General features: G+C 37.1%; 1 protein-coding gene across 15 annotated transcripts; it reads right to left on the reverse strand.

Moving 5' to 3' along the window:
• Nucleotides 1-17,828: 17,828 nt before the first annotated feature.
• On the reverse strand, nt 17,829-21,222 carry LOC110915746. Of its 15 annotated transcripts, none has more exons than XR_004884830.1 (5): nt 19,748-21,216; nt 19,354-19,625; nt 18,931-19,120; nt 18,058-18,141; nt 17,829-17,944 (listed from the first exon to the last, which is right to left on the reverse strand). XR_004884830.1 is itself a non-coding variant. In XM_035986060.1 (5 exons), the coding sequence occupies exons 2-5, from the start codon at nt 20,042-20,044 to the stop codon at nt 19,114-19,116; spliced, it is 483 nt and encodes a 160-aa protein (XP_035841953.1). In that variant the 5' UTR covers nt 20,045-20,357; nt 20,839-21,212; the 3' UTR covers nt 17,829-19,113. The 15 variants fall into 15 exon arrangements, 4 of the variants coding, with proteins under 4 accessions (XP_035841953.1, XP_035841954.1, XP_035841956.1 ...); XR_004884821.1 differs by having other exon boundaries at nt 17,829-18,141; nt 19,354-19,443; nt 19,567-19,625; nt 19,718-21,211; XM_035986060.1 differs by having other exon boundaries at nt 17,829-19,120; nt 19,354-19,443; nt 19,567-19,625; nt 19,718-20,357; nt 20,839-21,212.
• Between the last annotated feature and the right edge of the window lie 2,258 nt (nt 21,223-23,480).

Here is a 23,480-nt window from a genome sequence, read left to right on the forward strand (position 1 = left end):
GACGTTTGTTTAGTTGTATGATAAGTAGTTTATATGCCTTCGGTAAATTACCAAAATGCCCTTTTACGCCAAATTTCATATTAAGCATATGTAACATAACTTTTGACATCTAAACTGATTTGCCAACAATATTAGATATATTAAGGCATATTTTACTTATCATAGGGCTAGTTAGGCGTTCCGAACGCGTTTTACGTGAACGACGCGTTAAAGTAGCATAAGCTACCTAAACAGGTCGTAATGGGTCGTAAGCACTTAGGTTAGGTTCCATTTTGGTATGTAGGCTTTGTTAAACCATATTACATGAGTCTCCATACTCGTTTGGTTTACGAGCCCTCATTCTATCCAATCCTCCGATTTAGGTCCGGTATATTAACATAGTTACCTATATTAGGTGTCGTTTGATATCCGTGATCTCTAGCATTGTTTGGTTGTTACACAAGGACTTCTAAGCAATCCTAAGTGAGTACATAGACCCCTCTTTTACTGTTTTTCAAACTATTTTGGGGTGAAACACATGTGCCTACTTGTTACTTTCGTGCTTTCCTGTTTTCACATCATATACTTGCTATGCTCTTTAGTACACTATTAGTACATGATTTACATTACATTGTTTCGCTATGTATGTTAACTTAGCATACTTGGTACATTGTTTTACATTACATTTCTGCTATGTATGTTGACTGATAGCATGCTAGCACATTGATTTACACAACTTTTCTGCTTTGTATGTTAACTTAGCATACTTAGTACATCGTTTTCATATAACAAGTTTACATTTGCTATAACATTTGGTTTGCACAAACGGGACTTATATACGTTCATTAACATTAGCTACGCCGCTCGGTAGTAAGTAGTGGTACCATAGGACTTGACAAATCCCATTCCTGACATCCCGGGTTTGTTTAGATGTAAGGAATGACTGAATCCGAAAACATTTCTTTTGATAACCTTGACTTAGGGTTATCCGACTGTCTCAAGGTTTGAATGTATGCGTTAACTTACCAGATAAATGTATGTATCAATGTAACATGCTTTTACTTTGCAAAACATAACTTTTTGATATATTCCAAATACTCTGTTTTGTACATTTTCTACATTTGGTTATGTGACAATACTTTATTTACAATACATAACATTTGTTACACATTACTTGACTACATTTGGACTTTTTAACATTTGCCAAGGTTTCTACAACTCATTTTACTTGGTTATTCATTTAACCATACACTATTCTTTTATCTACACGTATCATTTGATCTTATCACTTTCAAATGATTTACAAAACAAAACAATTTACAAGGTTCATGACCGAATTTTATTAAACAGTTCTTAAATCTTAAGTCATGAATCCAATTTTCACAAAACCTATGTATCTCACAGGCATTTTTATGCTGACGTACCTATTTTCACATGTGTTTTCAGGAGCTTTTGCGTAGGACGATGATCATGACACTAGGGCGGACTTGTTCCTTAGAGACATAAAATGAAGATAGACTTAGTTTAACTATGTTTTGTACTCTTGGTTTTTATGTTTAAAACAATGTTACTCTATTGTTGATAAATAAAACGTAACTTTGTTTGCCATGGTTGTGAAACAATTAATTCTGTTACAACACTCCCCGACGTTTCCACCACGTTTGATTGTTCCACGTGGTCGGGGTATGACAGAAGAGTTGGTATCAGAGCCAATGGTTATAGGGAATTAGGTTATTAGTAATACTTTGACCTAGACTATAACTTTCTAGGACCCTAACACAAGTTATCTTGTGCTTAGATTTTAAAACATGCACTTCACATATCCTTAGGTGATAACCGCAATGAGAACATCGATTCCGAATCCGCTTTGAAAATTAATCATCTGATCTAGGATGATTGATTACTAGGTTTTGAACCCTCGGTTATAAGGTTTTGAACCCCTTTGAATTTTCAAAAATCTCGTCAAAGTTTTGGGTTTTTAATAGTGTGAACACATGCAAACTGGAAGAGTGAATGCCTGTACCCTGGGTTTTCTGTCTAAGGCTAGAGTGTTCGTACAAATCCACATAATCGGACCAGTCACTCTTACCTGAGAACTCTTGGGGTGAGTGTTCACTTATAGGCGAACATGTCTTCGCGATACATTATTTTTGACCCATTTACTTTGATTAGACATTGTGTGTCGCTTGTTTGCTTTGCGATGCATGACCACCATCTTTGCTTTTGTTGAAATTGTTTCATCTCATTTTCTTCACCCAATCATCTCACTCGTTTCCTTTCATGTTTTCCTCTTTTAGAATGCCTCCTCGACGCGAAAACCAGATAGCGACTGCCGAACTGGCAGAAATTATTGCGCAACAAATGGGTGCTCAATTCCCAAATCTCTTTGCTCAATGGAACCAAGCCAACAACAACAACAATGCTCTATGCAATTTCAAGAATTTTAACTCGGCCAAAACCACTCAAGTTTAGTGGTTCTAAGGGAGCAACTGGGCTTCTTCAATGGTTCGAGAGCATTGAGAATACTTTCCGTCACGTGCAGTGTCCTGACAATCGCAAGGTCGAGTTTTCTTCGAGTGTGTTTCAGAAGAGGGCTCATACGTGGTGGAACGGGGTAATGAGAGACCGTGGTGCAGAAGTTGCTCTAGCACAGACATGGGCTGAACTTAGGGCCCTTATGATGAGGGAGTTCTGTCCTCGTCATGAACAGCGAGCTTTGGAGAAAGAGTTTGATGACTTAAAACAATACAGTCGCGAGCACCGGGCATATCCTGATAGGTTTGAGGAGTTGAGTCTTCTTTGCCCAACAATGGTTGCCCCACACGACAAGGCTATCGAAAGGTACACCGACGGCCTACCTGACTCGGTACAAGACATCATTACTGGTAATAACCCTACCACACTCCGTCAGGCGATCGAGTTAGCAGCGACATTGACTGAGTCGCAGGTTCCTAAGGGAAAGCAGCACAAAAAGGGTGACAAGGGTAAGAAGCAGGCGTCTGACAAAGAAGATAGCAAGAAAGGTCAAAACAAGAAGGGAGAGGACTCTGGCAAAACTATGCCGTTACTGAACAGGCTCTAGCTGCACCAAATCAGCCTGCACAACCACTAGCCAAGAAGCCTTATCTTGGCAATGCACCTTTGTGCAACAGGTGTAACGGCCATCACCCACCTCATCTTCAGTGTCGTCAATGCACCAACTGTGGAAGAAATGGTCATCTTGCTGCCACCTGCCACAATCCTGCTAACCAGAATTAGGCAGTTCAGAACCCAGCCCAACAAATTGCTCAGCCTCTTGCTCAGCAACAAGGTCAAGCTGCACGACCTCATTTTCCTCCTGGTTCGTGCTACAATTGTGGGGATCTGACCCACTACAGAAACCGGTGCCCAAGGCTAGCCAACCATAATCAGAATCAGAATCCAAATCAGAATCAGGCTCAGGCTCGAGGTCGAGTCTTCAACATGAACGCACAAGAGGCACAAGCAGATGATAATGTGGTGAACGGTACGTTCTTTATTAATAATCAGCCAACATCTGTTCTTTTTGATTCAGGTGCCGATAAGAGTTTTGTGTCATTATCTTTTGAACCATTGCTTCGCATGTCTAGAACGAAACTAGGTAAACCATTGACAGTAGAAGTGGCTAATGGTGAACCCATTGTTCTTGATTCTGTTCTCTGCAATTGCCAGTTGAACCTTAACAACCGTCTTTTTCCTATTGACCTCACACCTATGCGACTTGGAAGCTTCGACGTTATTGTGGGTATGGATTGGTTAGCCAAGCATCATGCAGAGGTAGTTTGTTTCGAGAAAATCGTTCGTGTGCCGCTTTCGACAGGTGAGATCCTACAAGTTCGTGGTGAGAAACCTGCTGGTGGTCTCAAACTCATGTCTTGTTTTAAAGCTCGGAAGTATCTGCGAAAGAACTATGTGGCATTTTTGGCACATGTTGTAGCAGATAAGGGCAAAGGTAAGTCTATTCAAGATATTCCTGTTGTACGGGATTATTCTGAAGTATTTCCTGAAGAGTTACCTGGTCTACCCCCAGCACGCCAAGTCGAGTTCCGTATTGATCTCGTACCTGGTGCAAATCCCATTGCCAGAGCTCCCTATCGTCTTGCACCATCTGAGATGCAAGAATTGTCTAAGCAGCTTCAGGAGCTCTCTGACAAAGGTTTTATCCGTCCTAGCTTTTCACCTTGGGGTGCTCCCGTTCTTTTTGTCAAGAAGAAGGATGGATCTTTTAGGATGTGTATCAATTATCGTGAGCTTAACAAGCTCACCATCAAGAACCGATATCCCCTACCTCGCATCGATGATCTCTTTGATCAATTGCAGGGCGCTTCTTATTTTTCAAAGATTGATCTACGATCTGGATATCATCAACTTCGTGTGCATGAAGAAGATATTCCCAAGACAGCGTTCCGCACTCGTTATGGACATTATGAGTTCACAGTCATGCCATTCGGTTTGACTAATGCTCCTGCTGTTTTCATGGACTTGATGAATAGGGTCTGCAAGCCTTATTTGGATAAGTTCATCATCGTTTTCATTGATGACATCTTGATATATTCTAAGACGCGAGCTGATCATGAGCAACATCTTCGTCTTACTCTGGAACTCCTAAAGAAAGAGCAACTTTTCGCGAAATTCTCCAAGTGTGAATTCTGGCTTAAAGAAGTTCAATTCTTAGGACATATTGTCAACGAACAAGGTATTCATGTAGATCCCTCCAAGATCAGTGCGATTAAGGTATGGGATACGCCTACTACTCCTACTGAAGTCCGTTCTTTTCTTGGTCTAGCGGGTTATTATCGCCGCTTCATAGAAAATTTCTCGAAGATTGCAGTTCCTGTAACTGCTCTAACTCAGAAGAACAAACCCTTTGATTGGGGATTCAAGCAAGCGGAAGCGTTTCTGACTTTGAAACAAAAACTTTGCGACGCGCCTGTTCCAACTTTGCCTGAGGGCAATGATGATTTCGTCGTTTATTGCGATGCATCTAAATTGGGTCTTGGCTGCGTCTTGATGCAAAGAAACAAAGTCATAGCATACACATCGAGGCAGTTGAAGATACATGAGAAGAACTACACCACTCATGATCTTGAGTTGGGTGCAGTTGTCTTCGCTCTTAAGATTTGGAGACACTATTTGTACGGTACAAAATGTGTGGTTTTCACGGACCACAAAAGTCTTCAGCATATCTTCAATCAGAAGGAACTCAACATGAGGCAACGACGTTGGGTGGAGCTTCTAAACGACTATGACTGCGAAATTCGCTACCATCCTGGTAAGGCGAATGTCGTAGCCGATGCTTTGAGTCGCAAGGAACGTACTAAGCTTCATTGTGTTCGTGTTCAATCCGATATTCAAGCTCGATCCGATATCCAAGCCCACATTTCTCAGGCTCAACAATCTTGTGTTTCACAAGGTTTGATGGATAAGGAATTTCCCTATCACATAACACCTGATCTGGAACTGAAGGACAATGGATCGTATTACTTCATGGACCATTTGTGGGTCCCAAGCCAAGATAACCTCCGCACCTTGCTTATGGATGAAGCCCATAAGTCTCGTTATTCTGTTCATCCTGGCTCAGATAAGATATATAAGGATCTTCGTATTCAGTATTGGTGGCCTGGTATGAAGAAAGACATTGCCTTATATGTATCAAAATGCCTTACTTGTCTTAAGGTTAAGGCTGAACATCAGCGTCGTTTTGGTTTATTGGAACAACCAGAGATCCCAGTTTGGAAATGGGAAAACATTACTATGGATCTCATTACTAAACTCCCGCGCACAAAGAAAGGTCACGATGCCATCTGGGTAGTTGTTGATCGTCTTACTAAATCAGCGCATTTCTTGCCAATCCGTGAGGATTTTTCGGCTGACAAACTTGCTAAAATCTATGTGGATGAAATTGTAGCTCGACATGGTGTTCCTTTAAGCATCATTTCTGACAGAGATGCTCGTTTCACTTCTCATTTTTGGAGAACCATGCAATCTGCTATGGGGACCCAACTTAATCTGAGCACAGCTTATCATCCGCAAACGGACGGTTAGTCTGAAAGAACAATCCAGACTCTGGAGGATACGCTTAGAGCTTGTGTGATCGATTTTGGTGATAGTTGGGATCCACATCTTCCGTTGATTGAATTCTCCTACAACAACAGTTATCACTCCAGCATCAACATGGCTCCTTTCGAGGCTCTCTATGGTCGAAAATGTTGTTCACCAGTCTGCTGGAATGAGATCGGCGAGGCTCAGCTTACTGGACCTGCCCTCATCCTAGAGACAACAGATAAGGTAAAGAAAGTTCGTGATAACCTTCAGACAGCTAGAAGCCGTCAAAAGAGTTATGCGGACCTAAAACGCAAGCCCCTGGATTTTCAAGTCGGTGATCGTGTATTACTTAAGGTCTCACCTTGGAAAGGTGTGATCAGATTTGGAAAGAAAGGAAAACTTGCACCTAGATACGTTGGACCATTCAAGATCGTCGAAAGAATCGGTAAGGTAGCCTACAGACTTGAGTTACCTCCTGAACTTGGAAATGTTCATCCAACCTTTCACGTGTCCAATCTCAAGAGGTGTTTAGCTAATGAGAACCTCCACATACCGCTTAACGAAATTCTTGTTGATAAAACACTGAAATTTGTTGAGAAGCCAGTGGAAATCATGGAACGTGAAGTCAATTAGCTCAAGCGCAAGCGCATTCCTTTGGTCAAAGTTCGCTAGGAATCTAAACGTGGACCCGAGTTTACTTGGGAACGTGAAGATCAAATGAAGGCGAAATATCCGCATCTTTTTCCACGAGTTTCCTCTAAAAAAATTTCGGGACGAAATTTCCGCAAGTAGGGGAGACTGTAACATTTGTGCTTGAAATCATTGTGAACAATTCATTTATCAATAAAACAAAGTTATTTGATCCCAATGTTTGTTTGTTTATGTTTTACATTTTCCATGTTTTGACTTTTGTTCGATTTTAAACTCTACATCACCTTCTGGAGAGTTATACGCAAACTGGTGCGTAAACGCAATCAGTTTAATGCGACAAATACTCCGGAACATCAACATATACTTAACATACCTTAAATAACCTTTACATAACTTAGAAATAAGTTTTGAAGGCTTTGGTATGGCAAAAACAAGTTAATTCGCCTACAGGGACTAAATTTGACAAACCACAAAAGTATGCCAATTTGAACTGTAACAGACATTCCGGAACATGACCATAAGTTAAACACACCTCAAATATCCTTTATACAGCTTAGAAATAGGCTTTGAGGGGTTCGGTGTGCTAAAATAAACTTTTGGGTCATTCAGGGACTAAAAGTGTCAAAAAGTGCACAAGTTTGCACTTTCGCGCATAAATTACGTTCTGAATACATCTGGACATCCAAAAATTTATGTAAGCATTATAATATTATGCTTTAGTGTTTGGCTTGTCAAAAATCCATTCGTCGCGTCGTTTGGATCGTTTTTCACGCTTATGCGCATTCCGTCGTAATTAACCGAACATCGTAACCGTACGGCCAAACGAACTGACATCTGAGATGTTTTCAAGCATATTTCATGTTCCCTATGTCTTAACATCATTGTGGAGCTTGAAATTGGGTTTGACAGGTGTTAGAAGTGCCGTTACGCAACGAAACAAGGTGCAGGGGCCAAATGTGTAAATCTGCCAAAGTGATGGCTTACGGACCGTAAGCCATCACCCTTACGGTCCGTAAGCAGGGGCCAGATGCAGCAAAACGTTTTAACTGCTGTTAACAGCCTTTCAGCACTCCAAAGGGCAATGCCTCTTGCCAATCTCTGGGGTTGGGGTCAAAATGAGTTACCATAACATTCCCACACTTGTACGGACGAGATTCAAGCACGATATTCGATAAACGATCCTAACGGTTGTCCAAATACTATAAATACCCCCCCTTTCTTGCAAAAACCACAAAATCTGATCTAAAAGCTCTAAGTTGAAGCCATTGCTTCATACCTGAGCTACTTGGATCAAGATTAGCTTTCGGGGACCCTTTGTAAGTGTTCCTTCGTTCTTTTATCGCTTTTCGAGTCTGAAAGTCGAACTTAGTTTGACTTTCTGCGTTGACCAATTTATGGTCAACACGAAGTTCGTTTGAACTTCATAACGTGAGCGTAATCACGATGGTTATAGTCCCTAGAGACTATACCTACTGATTACCACGTTATCTAGGCTCAGTGATGAGTCGTAGTTTCGGCCAAAATGCACATTCGTGCGTATTTTGTAACCAAACTACTCATAGGTATCAAAGCTGGTTGTTTTGATACCAAACCTGTTTTCTAAACTTAGTTAAGCAAGTTTTAACATGCTTAGCTCGTCACTTTTAGTTTAGTACTTATAATGGGTCGTAAGGTAAGCGATCTAAACAATCGCTTATACTTTCGAACCCGACCCATTTGGTTGATCATTAGGATCCGACCAAACGCATTAGGTGACCATAGTTATATAGGGAATAACCTTTCGAGGTTATGCCTTATGGTCACGACGTTTGTTTAGTTGTATGATAAGTAGTTTATATGCCTTCGGTAAATTACCAAAATGCCCTTTTACGCCAAATTTCATATTAAGCATATGTAACATAACTTTTAACATCTAAGCTGATTTGGCAATAATATTAGATATATTAAGGCATATTTTACTTATCATAGGGCTAGTTAGGCGTTCCGAACGCGTTTTACGTGAACGACGCGTTAAAGTAGCATAAGCTACCTAAACGGGTCGTAATGGGTCGTAAGCACTTAGGTTAGGTTTCATTTTGGTATGTAGGCTTTGTTAAACCATATTACACGAGTCTCCATACTCGTTTGGTTTACGAGCCCTCATTCTATCCAATCCTCCGATTTAGGTCCGGTATATTAACATAGTTACCTATATTAGGTGCCGTTTGATATCCGTGATCTCTAGCATTGTTTGGTTGTTACACAAGGACTTCTAAGCAATCTCAAGTGAGTACATAGACCCCTCTTTTACTGTTTTCCAAACTATTTTGGGGTGAAACACATGTGCCTATTTGTTACTTTCGTGCTTTCCTGTTTTCATATCATATACTTGCTATGCTCTTTAGTACACTATTAGTACATGATTTACATTATATTGTTTCGCTATGTATGTTAACTTAGCATACTTAGTACATTGTTTTACTTTACATTTCTACTATGTATGTTGACTGATAGCATGCTACCACATTGATTTACACGACTTTTTTGCTTTGTATGTTAACTTAGCATACTTAGTACATCGTTTTCATATAACAAGTTTACATTTGCTATAACATTTGGTTTGCACAAACGGGACTTATATACGTTCATTAACATCAGCTACGCCGCTCGGTAGTAAGTAGTGGTACCATAGGACTTGACAAATCCCATTCCTGACATCCCGGGTTTGTTTGGATGTAAGGAATGACTGAATCCGAAAACATTTCTTTTGATAACCTTGACTTAGGGTTATCCGACTGTCTCAAGGTTTGAATGTATGCGTTAACTTACCAGATAAATGTATGTATCAATGTAACATGCTTTTACTTTGCAAAACATAACTTTTTGATATATTTAAAATACTCTGTTTTGTACATTTTCTACATTTGGTTATGTGACAATACTTTATTTACAATACATAACATTTGTTACACATTACTTGACTACATTTGGACTTTTTAACATTTGCCAAGGTTTATACAACTCATTTTACTTGGTTATTCATTTAACCATACACTATTCTTTTATCTACACGTATCATTTGATCTTATCACTTTCAAATGATTTACAAAACAAAACAATTTACAAGGTTCCTGACCGAATTTTATTAAACAGTTCTTAAATCTTAAGTCATGAATCCTATTTTCACAAAACCTATGTATCTCACAGACATTTTTATGTTGACATACCTATTTTCACATGTGTTTTCAGGAGCTTTTGCGTAGGACGATGATCATGACACTAGGGCGGACCTGTGCCTTTGAGACATAAAATGAAGATAGACTTAGTTTAACCATGTTTTGTACTCTTGGTTTTTATGTTTAAAACAATGTTACTCTATTGTTGATAAATAAAATGTAACTTTGTATGCCATGGTTGTGAAACAATTAATTCTGTTACAACACTCCCCGACGTTTCCGCTACGTTTGATTGTTCCACGTGGTCGGGGTGTGACACCCACCATCTTCAACCATTTCTTCACTTTCTATCTCAATAATCACTACATTGTAGTGCGATTTTCGTCACCAATCAATGATTCAAACACCCGATCAACGTGTTCTTCAGCTTTTTTAAGAAAACCCAGTTTAATTTCATACAAAATCGTCGTTTTATCCTGTGATTTTGAAGATAATCACTCGATCTGCTCGATTCGATCGCTGATAAGTGTTTCTATCATTCAAAATTCATCAATCGTTGAAGAAACCGACTTCGATCCATGTAAGAAATTCTTTAATTTCATTTTTATGATCTGGGTTTTTGATTTTGTCATTGCGATTTACGATCTTAGCGGGGGTTTGGGGACAGCGCCCCTGGTAGCAGGGTCCCAGGCAGGCGGGGTCCAAGGGGCAGCTCTGGAAAACTGCATCAGAAAATTTAATTTTCTGTAAATTGCCTCTGGAAAACTGCATTCGTAGACAGCCTTTTGATTTCCTACTTCTTGGTTCAGACAATTCACAGACATTTTTAGGCCATTGCGTTTTAGAACTAAGACATTTTATGTGTTTTCTGGCCATTGCGCTTTAGAAAAACACATTTTTGAAGTGTTTTTAGTCATTGCGTTTTAGGTAAAACACATTTTTAGGTGTTTTCAGTCCATTGCGTTTTAGAGAGAACACTTTCTTTTGTTTTTTAGGCCATTGCGTTTTAGAAAGGAGACATTTTTAAGTGTTTTCTGGCCATTGCGTTTTATGAATAAGACATTTCTTTGTGTTTTTTGTGCATTGCGTTTTAGGTAAGACACATTTTTATGTGTTTTCAGTCCATTGCGTTTTAGAAAACAAACATTTTAAGTGTTTTTCTAGCCATTGCGTTTTAGAAATAAGACATTTCTTTGTGTTTTTGGTGCATTGCGTTTTAGGTAAAACACATTTTTATGTGTTTTCAGTCCATTGTGTTTTAGAAAGTATACTTTCTTTGTGTTTTTAGGCTATTGCGTTTTAGAAATAACACATTTCTTTGTGTTTTCTGGCTATTGCGTTTTTCAAATAAGACATTTCTTTGTGTTTTTGGTGCATTGCGCTTTAGAAAAATGTCATTTTTTAGGTTTTTTTCCATTGCGTTTTACGCAACTGGGTTTTTTCCATTGCGTTTTACGCAACTGGGTTTTCAATTTTTTTTTGAAAATATAGCAATAGTATACTCGTTTTAAAGATAAAAAACGCTCGTTTTTTTGTGCAATTTTTATAAAAAAATAATGTCGTATGAAAGAGGTATTAATGTTTAAAAATGGGGGGGAATTGAAGGAGAGAGAAACTATTGCCTTGTATTGACTAGAATGCCGCTAAACAAACTCACGCGCCTGTTTTCTTCCCTTCAATTTCTATCATTTAATCTTAGCCCTTGATTAACAAATTGGATGGTCAAGATCACTTACTAGCTTTCTTAGCCAAATAAACTTCCTATTATGTCCTAACCCATGTGTTCTTTAGGTTTATGTGCTATTATTCAAAATAGCACTTAACACTTTTTGTATGTGCTAATGTGCTGATAGCATTGTTTTAAGGGTCATGATCAAAATACCATCTTTTTTTATCTTTTATTATTCAAAACAATATTGTTTTTTGTATGTGCTAATTTAGTATGTGTTATTATTCAAAATTATGCTATTTTTAATTTTTTAAACATTTTTTGTATGTGCTATTATTCAAAATAGCACTTAACACTTTTTGTATGTCCTATTGTTTTGAGGGCCAGATCAGAATACCATTGTTTTTTATCATTTTTTGTACGTGCTAATTTACTATGTGCTATTTTTAACCTTTTAAACATTTTTTATGTGTTATTATTTAAATTAGCACTATTTTGCATGTGCTACTATTCAAAATAACACAATTTTTTATGTGCTAGTAATGGTAAATTTAAAATCCGGTGTTATAGTAAACTTAATTAAAATCTGTTTTATAATTTTTATCAAAGTATTAATTGGAATAACTGATTTTGCGATATTCAAGGGATTTGGAAAGTGATTTCTTTTAGGGAAAATCACCAAAATAGCCACGACCACGCCGTTATTTCAAGACTAGCCAACTGACACCTCTCCAGGAGCTGGTACCGTTCACTGATACGGCTTAAGGAGTTCTTTCAACGCGAACCAATTGGAACACGACACGTGTCCAACAAACTTCTGTGACGGCTTGAGCACTTGCCGGAAACGGCTCGGGTCACCTCAGACGTCTCGAACAGTGCCTGTGACGGCTTGAGCACTTGCCGTAAACGGCTCGGTCACCTCAGACGTCTCGAACAGTGCCTGTGACAGCTTGAGCACTTGCCGGAAACGGCTCGATGATGGTGGAGGTTAGTCTATTGTGGGTGACGGTTGGTATGGTGGTCGATCGGAGGGTGGTGGTGCTTGGTGAGGGTGGTGGTTGGTTGAGGAAAAGGGGAAAACATGGCCATCAAACTCCGCGTCTTTTTGCCAACTCTTGGCAGGAAGATGAAGACAGGGAGTCGGTGAGGGTTGTGGTGGGTGGAGGGTGGTGGTGCTCGGTGATGGTGGTGGTTGGTTGCAGGGTGGTGGTTGGTTGCAGGGTGGTGGTGCTCGGTGAGGGTGGTGGGGGGTTGCAGGGTGGTGGTGGGAGGTGAGGGTGGTGGTGCTCGGTGAGGGTGGTGGGAGGTTGCAAGGTGGTGGTGGGAGGTGAGGGTGGTGGTGCTCGGTGAAGAAGATGAAGACAGAAAGAAGAAGAAGATGAGAGAGAAAGAGGAGATAGAAAGGGATCTACCAAAAAGTGAGAGGCATGCTTTTTGTTGACAGTAAATGTCATGGTTTTTGTTGACAGTTAACACGTGACAAAAGATGATTGGTCTTTGAGGAAAATTCTTTAGGTTGGAACTCGTGAAACGGCATTTTATGGGGTGTCAAAGGCTATTTTTGAAATTTTGATCAAGTGTTGCTATTTTGGTGATTTCCCCTTTCTTTTAATAAAAACACACAAATTACGAAAATACCCTTAAATCTAATTAGTCAAACACACTAATTGCAATTGATGAGGTGTCATCAATCTTAGCCATATATAATTATTTAAAGTTCAAGATTTATTCTTAGTTAGGATAAATTTAGTTTGTATGAGATCATACCCCTCTTTCAACATGTATTGTAGATGAACAAGATCCACAAAGTCAACTCTCCATGTGTGTAATGGTTTTGTGTGTGTCAGTTGATACATCCTTGTCACATTATTTAATAAAAAAGATGTCCAATCCAGCTATTATAGACTTAAATATTTGTGGGTAACCTAAGACATTAATTTAATATTGGTTCTTTTCAAAAGCAATGGAAGCAATCTCATGTGCAGAACTTTGTAAGTTACCGGACCCATATCGAATAAGGCTCAATGTGTGACATTCTGGATGCGCTGATCAGATGTTTGGATACAAAAGTACTAGATTATAGACCCCATGTACTACACGGGTTTGAGGATAAAATTTTATAACTTAATATAATGATACATAATTTTTTTAGCAATGCTCATATACATGACCCATATAGGTGTCAGATTTACTTTTTTTTAATCAAATATTGCAAATATTTGGTAACCATACCATATTTATATTTACTATGGTAACTATTTCATTTCCTTAATTACGTGATTTTATTGGCTTTTCTAAACTATTTTGCACGTTTCTAATTTTTTAACTCACGAAACATTCTTATAATTATATCTAATCATTTTAAATAAGTCGTCCATAATATAATAATTATGTTCTCATCTTACTATCCAGTCTATTATGGAGTTGTTAAGCCAATGTAGATACATGTTTGCTTTATGCTACTACTACTATTTTTTTTACACAACTTGGCTTTGTTATAATTTAATTTAATTTGATTCTGGTTATATTTTCGTTATACATAACGTTTACATATTGTTATAACTTTTTTATAAGTATATTTTATTTTTTTTCTCAGATATAAAAACCATAACATCAAAGTGGTTAATTATGAAATTGCAATTGACCATTTATTAAGATTTAGACGAATTCACGACCAGAAATAAAGTTTCATGATTTACTATCTCCATTGCCCCTCAAGTTGCATGGTTGAGAATAATTTATTTATGTAAATTTGTGCATACATTATTATTAAATTATATAAATTTAATCCTCAAACCCGTGTAATACACAAGTTTATAACTCTGTGTAATTAACAGTAAAATTTTTAATAAAACTTATATCAAACATATACTAAAATAAATATGTTACAACACTATATTTAGAATTTTATAGAAGTTGTTCTAAAGTTATAAAAGGAAAAATAAATAAATAAATGTGATCTTGGAATCTTTAAATATAAAAAATTAAAATATATAAATTAATAATAAAATATATCACATAAATAAATATCCTAATCTAAATTTACTTACATACATTATCTTAATTTCCCCATATTCGTTTAAATCCTTTACATTAGTTATAGATAATTATTAATTAAATTTGAATTTATACGTTTATCTCTAACTATATTAATTAATATTATAATAATTTGTGTACAAAAAAATTAATATGTAATATTTTTATTAAAAGTGAGGAGGCACCAGAGAGTTACACGTGTACAAAAAGATTTTTGTTTATTAGTATAGGAAGATTTAGTTCCAGTGGTAAGCTTTGGATTTTTTGACCGACTTGGACCCGCTATGTTAGCTTTGTCTCCATCCGCAAGCTTCACGCAACAATCTTTCTTGCCCCGGTTTTCCACATCTCCAACAGGCCCCTTTTGGTTTCTTATTGGAATTACTATTGTCCCAATCAAACTCCCTTTTATTAGACTGCGGGGTATGGGGCGGGAGTTTGGGCGTGGGTAGGGGGAAAACGCCCAAGCCACCACCCCGGGTGGGCATGGGTTTCGGCGTGGCCTTTGGGGCATGGGTTTCAAGCTGGGCGTGGGGCGGTCTGGCCAAGCTAACATGGCGGGTTGTGAATGGCCAAACCAAACTAGCCGTTGGGCTAGCCGTTGGTCTATTTTAAAAAAAAATTCCTTTATAAATACTTTACAATATTTATCATTTTTCTCACACAAAATCAAACACATAAAACACAATCTCGCCATGAGTTCTTCAAGTTATACTGAATCGTCATCATCATCTGACGATGGGGCGGAAATATTTCTACAAACGATCGCGACGGTGGTGAAAGTTATCGTTGAAAACGAAGAGGAGGAGGAAGAGAGTCAACAACCTAAACGCAGAAGAAGGTACATCGCTCGTGAACGGGTTACCGCTAACGATTTGTTGGTAAGCGATTACTTCTCAGCTGAACCTAAGTATGATGAAAAAATGTTTCGGCGTCGTTTTCGTATGAGTAGAAACTTATTTTTAAGGATATCTAGAGATCTTGAGGAGAAGTATGTTTATTTTCAACAAAAACCCGATGTAACCGGGCAATTAGGATTTACTACGTGGCAAAAGGTCACGGCCGCACTTAGGCAGTTAGCGTATGGCAATAGTTCGGACATTATGGATGACTATTTAAAAATGTCTGCACGTGTAGCTAGAGAAAGTCTTCACAACTTTTGTTCGTGTATTCTAGAACTCTATAGGAAAAGATATTTGAGAAAGCCCTCGTTCAGTGACATGCAACAATTATTGGAACATCACGCAGATTATCATGGGCTACCCGGGATGCTAGGTAGTTTAGATTGTATGAAATGGGCTTGGGAACTTTGTCCTACCCAATGGCAAGGCGCTCACACGAGTGGATTTCACGGGAGTCCAGCCATCATGCTTGAAGCGGTTGCGTCCCAAGATCTTTGGTTATGGCATGCGTTCTTCGGTATGCCAGGTTCACATAATGATATTACCATCATAAACCACTCGCCCCTTTTCAATGATCGAATAAATGGTATAGGACCCAAAGGAACTTTCTTTGTAAACGGGGTTGAGTACGTGTATGGGTACTACCTAGTTGATGGGATTTACCCAGAGTGGGGGGTTTTTGTAAAATCATTCACAAAACACGGTACGACAGATCCAAAGAGATTAAAGTTTAACAGGGTACAGATGGCTGCACGTAAAGACGTCGAGCGAGCATTCGGTGTTTTGAAGAAAAGGTGGCGAATATTACAAATGCCTTGTCGACTATTGGACAAGGATCAGATTGGAAACGTGATGTACACATGTATCATTCTTCACAACATGATTTTGGAGGACGAAGGTAGAGCGGTCGTTACCCACTATGATGACGATGATTCCCAACCAGGTAACGTAACAGACCAAGATAAAGCGGTTAATGAATTTTGGATCAAGTCAAGGGATATACATCACAACCTTCGATCTGATTTGGTGGAACATGTTTCAACGATTCCTGAGTTCGAAACCGACGAAGACGACGAAGAATGATTGTTTTTATTTTAATAATTATTATGTTTGTTTATGTATTTAAAAAATATGTTTTTTATGTATTTAATTAATTTAAATATATATTAAAAAAAATGGTGATGTGGCTAGGCCACGCCGGCCCAACCCACGCCCAACCCAAGCCCCACCATACCCCATTAAAACTTGGGTTTGGGTTAACATCCAGGTGTCAGCAATTGCCCCAATCCACGCCTAACCCAAGCCCCACCATACCCCACAATCTTACTGGTACACTTGTTAAACTTTCCAGTTAATTTATTATGTTCAACCATTTTGAGTCAACTGAATTAGAAATTTGATAGTGATCAAATTAAAATAATGATAGTACCCTTCCAAGTCAGTTTGAAAATCTCACTTTCAATTAAAAGATTTTTTCATTCCTTAAAATTAATATTCCAACCAAATAAATTCCTAATTCTTTGACCAAAACATTATTTAAACAACTTTGATCAACACCACAAAATCAAAATATAAGTTCCAAAGTGTAGAAATCAAGTCACGTCAAATTAAATTATCATATTCTCTTTGATTCAATAATTCCATAAAATTTGGATTCCCTTTAACAATTAAAATTCTATACTAAATGGGCAGTACACTATTTGTAACATATACAAAAGGAAGTCGGAGTAATAGTGCCACGTAGCTGTGTAGCACACCTTATTGGACCAACCGTTTTATTCTTTTATATTCGTTTTAAAATTATGGTTTCGTCCTTATTTTAAAACTAGTGGGGAGCCCGCGCGTTGCAGCGGAATCGACAACACCGGCGGGAATTTATAGTAGGAAACTCGTGCGATGCAGTCGCGACAACAATTTACAACACGATACTAATTTTCTAGTTAGTTTATCAATCCCTTTGTGATACATTGTAGTGTATCAAGCCCCTTATGTATTCACAACGCGATACAACGTTTAGCCATATTTAGTGGGAATGCCCACGCGTTGCGACGGGTACGTCAAGTTGCTAAAAGTAATTGTCAAGTAGCTATAAAAACCTTGGTTGGTAAGTTATTGAACGTCTCATATCAAGGGATTACTGCGTCCCATGTTATGTGATGGAACAATATGGAGCAAATATAACATTTATGGGTGACAAGAACAGAGAGAAAAAAAAATTGAATTATATACACGATAGGAATAAAACCCCAAAATATGCAGTTCACTATAATGGGACAATTTGGGTCCATGATCATCCTCAGTTGGCAATTCTCACCATATTTATTAAATGGGACACAGATTTAGAGAAAGCAATTCAGGGACTGTTTTGGTGTAAAAAAAAAAGCGTTTCCAACAAACAACAAAGGTTTTAGTTCAAAAGACAAAAGAGTATCTGTCTTATTGGATTTAGAGTTGCCCAAATCAAACCAAATGGGTCTGCAATGTGCAAACTGCAAATAATAACAACAACAACAACGAGCAATACCTCAACTCATTTATGTTAGCAATCATGTCATTTCGACCAAAATTGCATCAAACTTCAAGTAACAAAACTCTGCAATACCTTTTGCTTGAGCATTGCTTCTCCGTACACTCCTTCTCCAGTGGTGCAAAGCGAGCAACCGAAGCATCTACCTGGATCGCAGCACTGCAAAATGCCAAACCAACATTCAATCAAACAAAATTGCTTGCAACTCCACAAAACCATTAACACAATTCAACTCAACTCATTTCACCAAAACTATAAACACATATATTCCCCTAAAGCTAACTAATAATAACAACAACCAGACATAAAAAACTAATCCCAAATTCAAAACCTAACAATACCAACAAGTGGGAATGCCCGCGCGTTGCCGCGGGTACTTTTGTTTTATTCGGCGCAAATGCTATGGCAGGCTTCTCGTAATTTATTTTGAATACCAAACTAATATCTCAATTCACAAATTATCATTGATGGTTATGGTACCAATTTGGGCTACCTGATTGCTAGCAGGTTGGAGGTTGCGGCGGTGTAGCCGAGCTATTCACAATACTCGCAGGGTACCCGACCGGTGCCGAGTGTACCCTAATGAGTATTAACAATAGATTTAAGGGTTTCTACTATAAGTTTTTATTTGTATAAAGTTTTTAGCCATTCTATATTCTCTAACTACAGTTGCAGCTTAAATTACCAAATGACTACACACAACTAAAAAGGCTACAACTACAGCATACACCTTTGAAGATCTGGCAAGTTTAATAGACACCCAGAATGTGCAAAATGCAAAACCACTGCAAGGATACAATACATAACATAACATAGATTCAACTCATATTATAATTAAACAACTGCAAAACTAAAGATACCAATGTAAGTTGCCTTGTGGTTCTGCATAACTACTGCCCAGTCATTGATAAACATGAAGACATTGAGTAATTAAGTATAAAGACGCACCAATCAGGAGGAAGAAGCTGCCGCCATCCATGGTTTTCTAATAAAACTTCAAATTTATAAAAGAAATATAGATATCGTTGAATCAATCAATCATCAATCAATAATAATAAGAAAAAACATTAATATGAAAATTAGGATATGACCTTGAGGTTAGAAGGATCAATTGAGACGCCATCGGCAGGATCATGATCTACAATATATATTTAAAGGAGATTAACTACTTAAAGGGATCAAAAAATGCTTTATATTAAGAAAAAGAGATTCATTTGAGCTAATTAAAAATACATCTGAGCTAATTTTTTAAAAAACTAAAAATACATTTGAGGTAATTACTAAAGTTATTTATTCGAAATCATTTTTTAGTTTGTGTGCAGAGTACTGTCATTTAGTTAAAAAAAATCATGAAAGCAAAGCGGAATATACCTTAAATGACAACAATAGTGATGGTGTTTGGAGACGAGGTCGCTTGAATGTAGGTTCACCTGACTTGTTATAGACATATACCTTTCTGTACTGCAACCAACACTCAAAACATGACTTGTTATAGATTTATAGTTACATTCGAGTTCGAAGTATTAAAATTTTGGATTTTTAAGCTTGAAATAAAGCCGGAAAAGCTATAAAAGCATATCTTACGAAGACCGAGAACAGCTATGAGAAGCATAATGGCAGCTACAATTATAAGAGCAAGCCTCCTGCACCCAAATTAACAATATTAGCAAGAGTCTAATATAACATGAATAGTATGTGCTAAATATTATTACGATAAAAATTCAAAACTACGAACAAAATGCAAGCTATAGAAATTAGCCACAACCCCTTCTGTCCCTTGAAACTTTGTCCAAATTCCAAATATGCCAGTGGCCAATGCGACCCCTTGCAGCCACAAATGCACCCATTTCTTCTTCTTTCTTGAACCAGGCAACCATCTATGCACCAATATTGCTGCATAAAATCCCCAAAACTTATAAAACTTTATTTTTTTTAAGTAGACACTTGTAATATATAGCTTGTACCATACATACCTTCTCCACTTATGCAGAACCTGATTTAATTGTACGTGAAAGAGATAACGATCAAGATGACAGAAGATTGAAAGCCAGACGGTGATCATCGGCAATGGTGGTTAAAAAAACCATCAGTTATCAAAATAAAGCTTTCCTAGTTTGGAGGTCAATCACTGTTTGTTTCTGTACCCCTATTTATTTACTTTTCAATCATTTCTCACCATTATTTATTATTATTTTACCAGTTAAATTAAATTATCAAGATTTATTTGGCCTATGCGTGTTACACTGATTGATATTGGTTCGCTCCAGTCAGTGTCGGTATAACATCTAGATAGCGTAAAACCATACAAAATAATAACATCGAAACATATATTGAATTCAGCTTCTCTTCAACTATGGTCATACTCCAATTCCTTTCTACATCAACAACTTCAAGAAGACAAAAATAAGGCCCTCTTCATAAACCATGAAATAAAGATCATAGGAATTTCAATCTTAACTCAAACTTGAACCAAAATTACATCACAACGTCATAATTCATGTCATAAAAATCCAACATTAACTCAAACTTTCACCAAAATCACATCACATCTTCATAACCCATGTCAAAAAGAACATAAAGACGCAATCTTAATTCAAAATTTTAACAAAACCGCATCATAAAATCCAATCTTGAATCAAGTTTTGAAACCTTATAGGTTATGCATCTCATGAAACAAAGACACCCCACGACCACCATCATGAAGAACCAAGTATTCTCACATTTCTAAGAAAGAAATGAAAGAAAAAACATGAAAAGAATCTGATATCCAATTTAAGGGGAATACACAGAGAAATCTAGAATCAAATCCAAATAAACACAGAGAATCCCCAAAAACACACAACTAAAAACATGAACCTGTAAAATCTAAGCGGCGGTTGAAGTTTCCGATGTGGCGTGCGACGTGGATGGTGGACGTGTAGCAGAAAGCGAGGGGCGGTTCCTCCTTGGGAAACCCTAATCGAACCCTTTGATACCTAATTGACGGTCTGCACATTGAAAGGCCGTAACTGACGATTGAGGCCGATTAGGGTTTTCTTGATCTCCTGAGGGCATAGAAGGAAAAGGAATGGATTTGAGGGCAGCTATGATTTTGAGTGAGAATGAAGAAGAAGTGAAGATAACGATCAGACATGGAGACCTGGAGAGTGATTTGATTAAATGCAAGTGAATGATAGATGTCGATTAGGTATCCGGAGAGGGTGAAATCCCTGTAATGACCCTATGGCGTCTTAAAATATAATGGAACTTCTAATTTTACCCGCTAGTATTCTCTTGTATATGTTGTTATAAAATTTGTACATGATGTAAAATTACGTTTTAGTACACCACTTCTCCTTTTTATAATAGTATAGATAAAATTATTTTTTTTCCCCACATCAAAATAAAAAAAGTTTTTGTCCCTCGCTCAAAATTACGATTTTGCCCTCGATTCAAAATTATGCTTTTATCCCCATATTACAATTACAAGTTTGGCCCAAGTTCAAAATAAAATTTGGGTTTTGCCCCAAACTAAAAATGACGATTTTGCATTTTCGTCCCCTTTCAAAAATTATGATTTCGTCTTCCTTATTGGACCAACCGTTTTATTCTTTTATATTCGTTTTAAAATTACGGTTTCGTCCTTATTTTAAAATAAAATTATTTTTTTGCCCCCGCTTCAAAATAAAATTATGTTTTTGTCCCTCGCTCAAAATTATGATTTTACCCTCGGTTCAAAATTATGCTTTTATCCCTATATTACAATTACAATTACAATTTTGGCCCAAGTTCAAAATAAATTTTTTCTTTTGCCCCAAACTAAAAATGACGATTTTGCATTTTCGTCCCGTTTCAAAAATTATGATTTCGTCTTCAGTTTAAAATTATGTTTTTGTCCGGTTCAAAATAAAATAATGCTTTTGCCCCCCAATTCAAAATTACGATTTTGCCCAGTTCAAATTAAAATATAGTTTTGTCCCCAGCTTTTTATTACGATTTTGTCCTTAGTGCAAAGTTATATTACGATTTTGTCTCTGGTTCAAATTTATAGTATTGCCATCACTTTAACTTTTATAGTATTACGATTTTACCCAACTCAACAAATACAACTTTTCCCTCAGTTCAAATTACAATATTGCTATCGTTTTTGTTTTTTTAGCAAAACTATAAGAGTGTTTTTTTTAATTGGTTGACGGGATTTAATTTTTTTCCATGTGAAGGAGCTGTCTAACACTCGCTCATTAATCCTGACAAACTACAGTTTTGCCCTGAGCTCAGAACTACGGTCTTGTCATCGTTTTAGTTTTTTTCTTTCCTAACAAAACTATAATAGTGTTTTTTAATTGATTGAGAATTATTCGGCTATCGCCTCGAAACGCGGACGAGGGGCATCAACTAGTTTACTACATTTACATTCCCCTGAGGGGAATAGTTATGTTTTCTTAGTGGTCAAATATGACGGCAACCAACAAGCAGCAGCTTCTTTTTTTTTTCTTTTTTTTAGCATATAATAGTTATAATTATAATTTTGCCCTCAGTTAAAAATAATATTTTGGTTTTGCCCCTATCTTAAAATTCTGATTTTTCCCTCAATTAAAAATTATGCTTTTGCCCCAGTTCAAAATAAAATTATGGTTTTTTCCCCCGCTATGGTCCTGCCATATTACGATTTTACCCTGAGTTTAAAATTACAATTTCGCTCCAGTTCAAAATAAAATTTTGCTTGCCCGCAGCGTAAAACTACGATTTTGCCCTCAGTTAAAAATTACGATTTTGCCCTCAGTTCAAAATAAAAATATGGTTTTGCCCTTAGATCAAAATATGATTTTGCCTCCATTTCAAATTACGATTTTACCCCAGTTTAAAATTGCAATCTCGGTATCGTTTTTTTTTTTTTTTTTTGACAAAACTATGGTAGTGTTTTATTTTACTTCGTTGAGTCAGTGTAGTTTTTTTCGTGCCAAACAGCTGCCTAGCACTCGCTAATTGGTCCTAACAAATTATTGTTTTGCCCACAGCTTTAAATTACATGCTTGCCATCGTTTTAGTTATTTTTTTTTTTTGGCAAAACTATGGTAGTGTTTTTGTTTAATTGGTTAAATCGATGTATCTTTTTTTTAGATCGTGTTATAAGTAGTATGATTTTACACGTTATTAGACTAAGAAATATTCGGTTTAGCGTCCCGCAACACGGACGGCGCATAACACTAGTTGTTGAACAAATTCAAAATTATTTTTTCTCTTAAATCCAGTCGACGACGACACCAAATATTTAACAAGTAATATAATTGAATTCAAAGTCAGAATTCTCCAACTTAAACTTTCCTACAAAATTACTACAGGCCATGCAATTAGAATAAAACTACAATTCGAAACCAAATTGAACCCAAAAATATGTTTATCTTTATTGTATAATTGGTATAGAACAAGTAATTTCAAATAAATTAAACAAACTTGGAACCCGAATTGAAATTGCAAAGTTATGATAAAACCTGGATTAATCTCTGAATCGTATGAGA

The sequence above is a fragment of the Helianthus annuus genome, chromosome 16, assembly GCF_002127325.2.
Source record: "Helianthus annuus cultivar XRQ/B chromosome 16, HanXRQr2.0-SUNRISE, whole genome shotgun sequence".
Taxonomy (NCBI): Eukaryota; Viridiplantae; Streptophyta; class Magnoliopsida; order Asterales; family Asteraceae; genus Helianthus; species Helianthus annuus.

What these genes read in the sequence shown, in the direction of transcription:
- LOC110915746 (XM_035986060.1), bottom strand. Translation starts at nt 20,044, where the DNA reads ATGATCACCGTCTGGCTTTCAATCTTCTGTCATCTTGATCGTTATCTC. An exon ending in ATTTCTATAGCTTGCATTTT is followed by an intron (nt 19,626 to 19,717) that starts GTTCGTAGTTTT and finishes ATTTGGGTGCAG; the next exon opens with GAGGCTTGCTCTTATAATTG. An exon ending in CATAGCTGTTCTCGGTCTTC is followed by an intron (nt 19,444 to 19,566) that starts GTAAGATATGCT and finishes TGTTGGTTGCAG; the next exon opens with TACAGAAAGGTATATGTCTA.